The sequence below is a fragment of the Pinus tabuliformis genome, chromosome J (genome assembly GCF_031772625.1).
Source record: "Pinus tabuliformis cultivar Carrire ecotype Pingquan chromosome J, CPIR1, whole genome shotgun sequence".
NCBI lineage: Eukaryota > Viridiplantae > Streptophyta > Pinopsida > Pinales > Pinaceae > Pinus > Pinus tabuliformis.
The window spans coordinates 928,619,894-928,631,504 of NC_142295.1; the positions used below are offsets into that span (position 1 = coordinate 928,619,894).

Consider the following 11,611-nt stretch of genomic DNA (forward strand, 5'->3'; position numbering starts at 1 on the left):
TTCTTAATAAAGTAATCAAATATAAAAACTTCTTATAGGTAAAACATTTTAATAGTGTATCATTATGTATATTAAAAATGTATAATTTCTTTTATTTTTTGACATAATAATATTCTGGACAATAATTTTATATATAATATATTAAGAACCAATATAAATTGCTCAACATAAAATTAACATATTAATAAAAATGATCATAAATCTTTTATATATATATATATCCAATTAAAATTATAATAACGAATGTAATCAATAAGATGAAAAAAAGCTAACTTTACTATTAATTTATCAAACCCTTCAAATATTTTGAAAACTTTTGAATCCTTCGCATACCAGAGAAATTCCAAATGAAATGAAATTCTAGTTATGAATCTAATCAGTAAGTTTGAAAAAAAAATAGATTCAATTTAAAATTTATTTTAAAATAGGATAGTTATTTCAAAATTAAAATTTTAACTTTTTATATTTAATGTAAATTGTACTTGTAAATTTATAAAGATAAATTTATGTTTATTTTTTTATTGTGAGAAAATTTCTCGCAACTTAATTGTCAATCATTTTTAATTGGGTTGACTCGGTTATTACCTCTGACTCTTGAGAAAACGAGCTCTTAAACCATTCGAAAACTAATGATTATATAAAAAAGATATTTATATAAAATAATCTTATATAAAAAAGATATTTATATAAAAAAAAGATATTTAGGCCTATAGGCCTTCGTTTGAAAGAGACTTTCGTCGTCCCTTTGCTTCTCAGACTGACACTCGTCGTCCCTTTGCTTCTGACACTTGGCAGGGCATAGAGTCGGCATAAACCCTCTAACCACCCACACCTTTGTCCGCAGAGTTCTGAAAGCGAGGACTCAACCCTCTCGAAAACCCAGTTATGCGGTCCCTGTTTTGCGGTGCACAGCTTGAAACCCCTGTTCTGCGATGCACGATCAACAAATTCGTGCTTTGGAAACCCTGTTCTAAGGATTGAGCTGGCTTTACAACAATAATGGTTCCTCCTCAGCTGCGGCAACGCAGTTCCATGGAGGAAATGCTGGAGGCAATCAAGGGCCGCGAGGATAGATCTCGTGACAACGGTATCCCTCCTGTACTGCCAATGCGGCCGACTTTGAAAGCCAGGCCTCCTTCTGCAGTCAGAACAAGAAAAATTACCCAGACATGGTTTAATCAGAGCAATGATCAAGTCCCTAGGGACGTTCAAGCTGAGCTTCCACCGGTTGATGTTCAAGGTATCTGTATGAACAAGCAGAGTGAAAATATGACAAATGTTGATCAGTTTGAAGGGGATCCCTTGGCTGATGGTAGCGATAACGGAGTTGCCGAGGTTAATGCTGAGCGCAATAAGGGTTCAAAAGTGACAAGCAAACCCCTTTTCGCCCTGATGCCCAACATTGATTCGAATATGGCTGGGGGTGCTTTAAAGGATAAACAGGGCTTTAAGAGAAGGAGTAATCGAAGTCCAGTTGAATCACCTTACAAGAAGCCGGCGGGAACATTCAAAGATCGTTCGGGCGACAGCGATGATTCGGAAGCTGGTTCCTATCCTGCATCAGTGGAGGATGACGGGAAGTGGACGGATGACAGCGTTTCTGGCATGAAAAAGGTAAGATTGTTCAATACTATAGTTTATTTCTTCAAAGATGTTTCACTAAAACAAAAACATGTAGCCATGGATAAGCTCGTGGTTTAATTGCATCAACTGCTTCCTTAACTGTATTTATGCTGCGGTCTTAGTCTTATTATTATTATATTTCACCTTTTCCTGGAAAAAAAAATGGATTAAAACCTAATTTGTTAGACAATGCCCCGTTTCAAAATGAATCTATTAGTAAAAGCCTTTTTACTTTTGGTTATGATGTAATGAATCTATTAGTAAAAGCCTTTTTACTTTTGGTTATGATGTAAATTGATGTCTGAGTTGAAGTTTGAATGATTCTCAGCTTGATTTCTTCTTTCACTGTAGTTGTGCCGCAGGTGTAGATAATCAATGCTGTTAATGTAACAAGATATAAGATCAACTTAGGTGTAAATAACAGCTGAGTTAAATCTGAATACCATTTGGTATTTTGCCCAAATGAAACTAGAAGTTATCATAGGGATATATGTATTTTGAGAACAGAGTCTGTTACCTCTTCACTGATAACTTGCGCTACCCACAGCGATTACTTGTGACGAGGGTATCGCAGCTCGTGGAGGAGGAATGGAGAAGGAGAAGCCAAAATCAAAGGCATCCCCTGCCATTACAGGCGATCATGCTTCTGCTGCTCATTCATCGCCTTCTTCTGCGCTGACAGACGGTGAATTTCTTCTGCACTTACTTCGAAAAGGCAATAATCAAGCAAACAATGGAGGCAGAGAAGGAGATTCTACCGATAAAAGGAGGAGGAAACAAGAAGCCATCGCCGGTTCTTCATCATCAGCCGATGAAGAGCCATGGCAGCTAAAGGATCCAGCAGTTGCAGCATTAGGCCCTAGCCATCGTTTCCGCGGGGAAGAAGTCATAGCACAGGGGTACCATCATCATCTTCAAAGTCCAAGTCCACTTCAACATCCACATCCACATGGTTGGCTGCACTTACATTCATCACCAGCGACTGCTGTGGATTACCGCCATGTTAATCACGACGATGCCAATGTTAATTTTGTTAGCGAGACAGATGCTCCATCGCCTTGGGCCCGTCATCCATTGCCATCGCCATTGCCGTGTTCCTTTGATCCATCGCTACTGCACAGGCCACCAACCCAACTCCAACCCCAACGCCAACCCCAACCCCAACCTCAACCCCAGTCAGCGAGTCCTTATCATCCAGTCTTTCCTGCGGGCGGTTTTCAGATTCAAAAGCCCTATGATAAATCCTTTCCTGAGCCTTGTTCGTTTGTTAGCCCTGGTGGCGGTGATGGTGGAGGGGCATCTTCCGGTTCCACTTTCAATGAGAATGACCATTTGGGTATCTCCCGGGTGCTCGAGGCTCCTTGGATGACACTGAGTTCGCTGAGGCCGCCACTGGGGGCAGGAGGTGAGAGCGGAGGACAACCACCAACTTGGTCTCATGATCCTCAGCCCCAGCCCCAATCGCAGCCTCGGCTAGTGTTCAGTGGCAGTAAGGGGGTAGCGAATCATCATCATCATGGGCCCACATTCACTGGTGATGTTTTGCACCAGCAGAAACATTGGCCGCAGTCGTATGGGAACGGGGCTGACCTTTTCCAACACCTGCAAGGGCTTTCTGAAGAAAACGGTTTTTTGCTGGGCAGTTTTGGTGCACATCATAAGCTTAATAGTACAGGAGGCAATGCTACTATGAATGGAATTGTAAGCCAAAAGTGTGTTGGGAGTGCAAACCTAAATGTTGGGGATTTTGCTTTGAATAGGAACCAAAAGTGCGTTGGGGGAAGCTCAAATGCTTGCTATCTTCCTGTGAATGAAAACCAAAATTCATCTTGTCAAACTGGATCAGTGCCCTGTCAATCATGGTCAGCTGTAGCTGAAGAGCCATTCAGCAGAGATGGAAACTTGATGTTTGGCTCAGTGGTATGCCAGTCTGAACGTGATCGCAGTGAAAAGATGTTAGAGTTGCAATCATGAAATATTTTCCTTAACAATGCCGAGCTTCCATGCAACCTACAGGGTAAAGGTGCTGTGCGGTTTCCTTGTAGGCCTTCCTCAAGTAAACAAGTCTCAGGAAATAAAACAGTTCCAGAGGAAGGACTGCCTTGGAAAGGACATCCATCAAATCGATTAGTTGATCAGCCCAGAGTTTCGAGAGGAGCATCCACTCCATCTTCTGAGCAAGTGATTATAAAGGATAAAAGAGGTTTGGATCAAGAAAGTAGAAATGCTGTGCGCAACCAAAAATCTACTTCTCGCATTGCAAATACATTTGATACAGATGACAGGAAAAAGGGACCAGAAATTAAATCCTATGTGCAAATCGAAAGGAACAGTAACCAAAGTATTGCCCGGCGCATCAGACATGGCCAATCAGATATAATTGGAAAGGATGACATCAGAAATGGAACAGCACAACGGGTGATCAAAGAAAGGCATGCCAGGGAAACGGGCAAACAGTCAGTGGAAGTTATTGCAAATGGAGAGGGCATGGGGAATCACTCTTTGAAATCTCGAGGAAGAGGTATATACAGGCATCGGGATGACTTTGAGAAATGCGGGGAAATTGAGCAAGAATGGGATATGAAAGAGTCACAAACCAAGGATCAAAAGCAATCTGGTGTTTCTGATTCATTCTCAACCATTACTGATCATTTATCTGCTTTGGAGGTGAATGAATTTGGTCACTGCAAATTTAATGACGACTTGAAAAAGCATATCCTTAGTAGGATATCTGATGATGCATCTTGCAGTCAACCAGTTACCTCTAAACTGGAAAATCCCCGTTCCTCTTCTGGGAGCAATTTGCATTCTGTTCCAGCATCACAAATGGAAAAATCTCAAAGACAATTCCACGGGGTTGCTCTTTCTGATGGAAACCAGAGGTCTAGGATTGAAAGAAGGCGGCAAGGAAAACACTTCTCAAATTTAACTGGATGTAGATATCAGGATTTTGATAAAGAAGATACTGGCAGGTTTGGTGGAGAAAACCAACCGTCCAGTGATCACGATTCGCGAGATAAATATTGCAATGAAAATAGGTCAATTGTCCCTCGATTCCACAAGGTAAGAAAACAGATTCTTGATGCTTGATTCTCGTGTGTGTCTTGTTTGGAATCTGGATATAGATATCCTCTAAGAAACGCTTCCTTTCTTATTTGATGACAGTGCAATAGGAATGGCATATAAACCTCCAATTTCACTTTTCTATTTTTTTCTGTCTCAAGTCTTTAAAGTTCTGTGAATATGTTGACAGTAATTTACCCTTATGATGTTGTTGCTTATTGTTATTTCTCATCAGCGGCAGAGCTTTGTTTCCATCACTGAAGTAGAGCGATTTTTAATGTTGTGTTCTTTGTCTTTTAGACGTCACAAGCTTGCCATATATAATTTCATTACCTTTTATGCCCTTTAGGTGGTTGATTTGATTATCAAGTGATGTGTGCTCATGGGCAGAAATGCACAGGGCATCAGAGGCCACACAAAAACTAGGCACAATTATGCATGTGCTGTGCACTTTTCATTACATGTGAATAAAATCTATATGCACACTACAAAGCGTATAACATTTTGGGAAGATGAGTCTATAGTGCATGCGTAACAAGTCATCTTGAAGTTGTTAGAATTAAAGCTAAAGGCGAAAAGCATAAAGCTAGGTGCAAGTTCTCATCATTTTCTCCCTGCTTAGAGGGAACTGTTCCCAGCTTCTGCTAACCTAAGGGGTACTCAATTTCCATGAAGTACATAATACTCTCTTGACTCTGTGTAGTTGGGGTCTTGACATGGACCCATATCTTCTGATTTTGGGGTCTGAAAATCTTCTGAACGTGGATTGCTTGAATCAAGTGTGGAACAGTCTGTCATGCTGGAGTTCAAAGTAGAAAACTGCTGACAGTTCTCCTTGCCAAAATATCCGAATTTGCTCTCGTGTATCATTTCCTATAGAAGGCAGCTTGAGTTGGTGATGTTCGACTCTGTGTGGATCCAAGTTGGAGTTGCTTTAATAGTTAACAAAATTTGCATTATGAATTTTTTCACAATATAATTTCATAGTGAAAAAAGGAAAAATAATGATTTATTTATTTATTATTATTATTTTAATAGCTCAATGGAGACCGCATTCGTAAATGCTAATCTGAAAGCAGTCATAAGCAAAAAGATTTGTTGTTCTTGTCTAATTTAGTGAAATCATATTAGTCTTGCTTACACCTGAATAAAAATTGCAAAATCCTCCATTACCTAAATAAAAATTGCAAAACCTCCGTTAACTGTTGCAAAATTGAACTCTTATATATTTTGTTGCACCTATCATGAAATTCACACAAGACCTATAGACATTTGGGTTCAAGATGCTTAAAGATGGTTTTCTGTAATTACGTGATGTCACCTAAAGTATTACTATTATGGGTGAACCCTTCAGAATTAGTGTTGGTACGTGGCATGTGCTAGTTACAAATACAGTCAGAGTCTAGGATTACAAGTGACGTCAGGATGATTTTTCATTTTTGCAACTGTTTCTGGTAGATATAGATTACTATGGATCATTCAAACTTTTGTGAGCCAAGTGTGTACATGTGTCATGAAACGAGAAGACTTAATTCTGTCAGAAAGTTGGGGATTATGGTGAGTGCTTTTCACAAATAAGATAGATCCCTTGTTTTCTCTACTATAAGAACACAATTTGATTCATGATAGATCCCTTGTTTTCTCCACTATAAGAAACACACTTGATTCAACTACAGTTGTGGTATTTGGATGGAGATGCTTCAATGTCAATTGTATCTGTTCTCTTGTTATATTTTAAGTCAAGCCATTTTTGGCTGACATGCAATCTTTTGAGATTGTTCCTTTTGGCACATGTTGGGCCCTAAAGAGTTGAGGATGAACAGACATTTAGTTGTGGGATAATTCTGAGCACATATTCAGTATGCACATTGCTAGGTACAAAACCCCTCCAGTGCTCTAGTATGGACAAATCTGTGGTAAATTTTCTTTCATTCACTTGACACCTGCACAGATCTGTATAACCATATATTATTATATTGTATGAGCTGTTTGGAGCCAATTTTTGGACTGAAGCATGCACTTATAGACTTATAAAAATCAATTGAGTTTTGTATTTGGGTCAAGAGAAGTGAGGAGCTTTACAGTCTAGGGTGCAAGAGATCTTTTTTTGAAATTGAATTTGCGAAAATCAAAATAGACAGTTTGGCCATGCCGATTATGAAATACTAAATTGATAATGTAGATCACATTTGAAACTGGGCCGTTGAATCTCAATCACCGTTCTAAATAAGTAGTGAGACTTACTTTAATCTCTGGAAAACCTTAGCTCTAACTATTGCAGAGCAATACTGAAGAGCGCAGATGCTCGAGTATCATCACATAGTTACACATTGCAGTCACTAGGGAAATACCAAATTTTAAACTATAATCAAAACTCCAACCAAAGAAAGTAATTGACAAATTACAAAACCCAATCCTGCTTTCTTGCATAATCAATATTGAACACGTGCATATCCAATTACCAAATTTTGCATGATCCTCTGCAGATTAATCTCCTTCCATTAATGAGCCAAAGGAGTAATCCAAATTGGCGATGCAATATCACCCTGTTTTTTTGCATTTCATTTCCTTTTTGCAAAAATGCAATGCATTGCATTGGTAATTAACTATAGATCTGTTGCTTGACACAGAGTTGTTGAGAGTGTTGGAGAAGGGGTGACTGACCTCAAGGAGGGTGAGAGTGCTTCCCTTATTTACTGGAGAATGTGGAGAATGCAGACACTGCAAGTGAGACGAAAGCAACATGTGTGATCTTCTAAGAATTAATATTGAACAAGGGGTTATGATAAATGATGGGAAGTTGAGGTTTTCAATCAATGGAAAACCCATTTATTATTATTATTATTATTATTATTATTATTAATATTAATGTTTAAATAAAAATAGTTACAAAATTATTTATAGATCACAAAATTAATTGTATTTTATTAAACATCACATAAGAATACAATAAGTATTGGTTTAAGAATATTATAATTTGACTTTCTAATCGCACCATACAACAACGGGCCCTACCTTATTTCCATCTGGTTATGGTTACCGAGATACACGCAATGGTAAATGTTGACATAAACCAAGTAAATAATATTATGGGGCCGACCTTACTTTGAATATTTCTCTAGTGGAAAGGAAGAATCCCTCAAAAGTGCATAAAAAGGCAGTTTCCCCAAAAGCATTTTACCTGTCAAGAGGGCTTCAAATGCCTGGCCCATGAATTGGAATTTAACTATTAACAGATTTCAATGCTGCAGTGAATTTACTGATTGGAATTCCTCCACCCTCAAAAAACTATAGTTGAAATAGTATGCCTATAGACAGTTGAAGGCATTTGAATCATTTTTTTGTTAATGGGCATTTCCCATTTTCCATCTGCACTTCAGATACTATGTCGTAGAAGAACTGAAAACCAGATACCTTTACATTGCCAAAAGGGCTTTGAATATTTTACAATAAATAAGAAAATTCTTCGGCAGAAGCTCAAACATTTCACTGCCTATCTTGGCCATCAGAAGGACTCCAAATACTTTGCCTTCTCAATGAACCTGGAATATTACTCATCCGAACCTTCAAAATTCAAATATTTTTACTCCTTTGTAAGAAATGCCAGGCTACTACCTGCATGTCAAGGTAAAATTATGTTGAAACTTTCCAAATATGTAATTTGATTCTACATGTAGGAGAACCATCAGTGTACCATTAATCTCAGCGCTGCAAATCCAAGTAATCCGAATACTGATGGTATCAAGTGTTTCAAATTGATCCATATTAGCACACGGGAGAACACGTTCCTGGAGGGATTTGAGAATTAGGCATTAAAGGCGTTTAGATAGTATTAGAAAACTTATAGACAGTAATATTTATGTATGGATAATATAATTCGAGGTAGAGTTCTACATAATAATAAAATTTTATGGATTAAAATATCTACTCATGACTGGGATTAAGCTGTAGACATAATTCTAGATAATAATGGGGAGACAAATCTAGACAATAGGAAGAAATTAAAAATTATAATAAACATTTATAGATAAGGATGAAGATGGATTAAGCTCCCATTTAAAGGGGGTTCGAGCTTGAAATCTAATCTTGATGTAAGGAAGCATAGAATAGACTGGGGATAAGCTTTATGGAAGAGACTGCCTCAATTAATTTCAATGAATAAGAATTTGGCTGTTGTGCTCCTGCTTATTTTTTTTTTATTTCTAATGTTAATGGGTTGTTTTTTTCTGATGTTTATTTGACCTTTCCTGTATTGCAATCCCATCAAGCCCATTCTGATTGCATCACCCCAAATTACTACATACTTCAGCGGACTTGAACCCCAATCAGACCAGACCCACTTCATCCCTGATATACCCACAACATATTCTGTAACCACTTCTGATTTTTCATCACTTTTTACTGCTACAGAAGCAGCTCCCCTCTGTCATAAAGCCCTGCGTTTGTTTCTATTCTTTTAAAAACCTCATTGACCAAATACAAAAAGATGCTATTTACAGCCTAGAACATCAGGATCAAAACAGTGCACAGCATGAAAAGAATTGTTACACAAATTAGACAAAGGAACCATCAATTCCAATCTTATCAAAACAATCATATATATTTTATTTGTAGAAATTCAGACAAGTAAATAGAACATTTAAAATATTTGCACTGTTTTGCCTCTTAAAATGCTTGAAAATGAAAGTTTGAATTGTATCTTGGACAGAGCATAGATTAATAAGTGCTAAAAGCTTGCTTTGAGGGCCAGAGAAATACATAGTGTTTTGAATGGTGGGTTTGCCAAAATGGAATCTAAAACCACTATATTTGAGGACTTAAGTATGTAAAACAAAATACTTTGAAAAATACAATACATGAATTTAAAATCGGTTTCAAAATTTTAATAATGTTAATGTTTTACTTCTACTGTCAACCAGTAATGTAAGTGATTTGTTTTAACATTTGCAAATCACAAATTTCTCCACTTTTCATTTACCATGTACAACGTTGTAATTTACTTTTTATTTAGAAAAAAACTGTGGTGCCAATAATCTATTGAACCTATTGAGCTTTAAGTATGAACGCATTCTACACTTACTATATTAATATGAATGGTTTGGTTTTGGTTTTGTTCTTCTAATAGTACAGGATGGTCAACGTGGTTATTGCCTTCGTCACTACATACCTTTATATATGCTTGACTATCTATAAAACTTTCTTCCTTTCACTAATCCTATCGGCCTCTCTTTGTACCTTTTGAGACAATTGCTAGTTATATATTTATCGTGATTAGAAGTCATGGATTGCTCACCCGGTCATTTTCTTCCACCCAAATTTCCACACCGCCAACCAGAGAGACGATAATTCCGTGCTGGCTACGCTACGTAACCTTTATATACAACGCCTACCATACTTAACAAGTTACCACAACTCTGCAATCCGCGCATTACCATTATAACCTCAATTGCAATTCGTTGTATTAACTTGCTGCCTGGCCATCTACAATGGGGCGAAGAACATTCGCAGCTTCCGTTTGGATCACAGCAACGGTAACTTTATTAGCGGTTAATCTCTCTCTGCAAGGTAAGGTGCGGCTCCCGCAATTATTCTACAATATCACTATACTCGTTTATTAGAAAAGTGTTGTTGATTACTGATGTGTATAGGGTGGAAATATTAATAAATTTTGATAGCTGAAGTGCAAGTGCAGGTGTAGAAGGTACGACAATGTCCGTGAAGAACCAGTGTTCATACACAGTTTGGGCGGCGGGCATTCCTGGTGGCGGGAAGCAATTGGGAAAGGGCGAAACGTGGAGTTTTGATGTTCCCGCGGGAACAACAGCAGGCAGAATCTGGGGGCGTACCGGCTGCTCTTTTGACGCCGCTGGTGGTAACGGCAGCTGCACCACTGGTGACTGTGGCGGGTTGCTCAATTGTCGAGGATATGGAAGCATCCCTGCAACGCTTTTTGAATATGCTCTGAATCAGTACCAGAATGATTTTTACGATATCTCTCTTGTCGATGGCTTCAATCTCCCTCTCTCCATGACTCCCTCAAGCCCAGACTGCAAAGCAATAGGTTGCACCAGCGACATAAATGCCGTGTGCCCTGCAGAATTGAAAGTAACAGATGGATGCAAGAGCGCTTGTGCTGCTTTCAATACGTCTCAATACTGCTGCACCGGAGTCTACGCAAACAACTGCGCTCCCACTAACTATTCCCAATTCTTCAAAGGGCAGTGCCCCCAGGCATATATCGGCTATAGCAATGACGATCACGCTAGCGACTTGACCTGCCCTTCTGGTGCTAATTACAGCGTTGTCTTCTGCGGTTAATATAATCAGGATAAATACTTAATATCATCCGACTCGCGATTAAAAAGATCCAATCTCCATACCACAACAATATATATTGCATATATGAATAAATCTGAAAATAAAATGGAGTGATTTTAAGATCCGATCATCCAATTTGACTCCCCCAAGGTGTATTTTCCTTCATGGATATATTGTTAATTACATCATTTTTCAATAAATAAAATTTTATATGGTAAAGACTAATTGATTCTAAAATGGTTTCAACGTTTTGATTATGACTGAATATTTATGATTATTAAATTATTGAAATCAGAAGGAAACAAGTCTAGTTGTGTTATTGCACATATTTGTAGATATTTAAAGTGAGAACTATAGTTGTAATAATATTTAAATAATTAATTATATAAATTTGTTTATATATATATGTTCTTGAAGTTAAAAGTTTCTTAATTTTAATTTATAAAAAAATAAAAATTAATAATAATAATTTCTTATCTAAAAATTAATATTTTGATTAATATATATCAAAGAAATAGTGTATATCAAAGAAATAGTGTATGATTATGTTAGTTAATGAGAATTTACTAGAAATATTTTAGAAGCTTTTACTACTTTTGTGCCGCTA

The 11,611-nt window shown here is 37.6% G+C and overlaps 2 protein-coding genes across 4 annotated transcripts; both read left to right on the forward strand.

Annotated features, from left to right (window-relative positions):
• The first annotated feature begins 847 nt into the window (after positions 1-847).
• LOC149229805 (uncharacterized) lies at positions 848-2,514 on the forward strand. Its single transcript, XM_089378739.1, has 2 exons — positions 848-1,614; positions 2,171-2,514. The coding sequence occupies exons 1-2, from the start codon at positions 1,000-1,002 to the stop codon at positions 2,300-2,302; spliced, it is 747 nt and encodes a 248-aa protein (XP_089234865.1). The 5' UTR covers positions 848-999; the 3' UTR covers positions 2,303-2,514.
• A 2,034-nt stretch (positions 2,515-4,548) lies between these two features.
• Positions 4,549-11,129, forward strand: LOC149229806 (pathogenesis-related thaumatin-like protein 3.2). Of its 3 annotated transcripts, none has more exons than XM_089378741.1 (3): positions 4,549-4,686; positions 9,817-10,251; positions 10,362-11,129. In XM_089378741.1, the coding sequence occupies exon 3, from the start codon at positions 10,396-10,398 to the stop codon at positions 11,002-11,004; it is 609 nt and encodes a 202-aa protein (XP_089234867.1). In that variant the 5' UTR covers positions 4,549-4,686; positions 9,817-10,251; positions 10,362-10,395; the 3' UTR covers positions 11,005-11,129. The 3 variants fall into 3 exon arrangements, with proteins under 3 accessions (XP_089234867.1, XP_089234868.1, XP_089234866.1); XM_089378742.1 differs by having other exon boundaries at positions 10,368-11,129; XM_089378740.1 differs by having other exon boundaries at positions 10,379-11,129.
• The last annotated feature ends 482 nt before the right edge of the window (positions 11,130-11,611 follow it).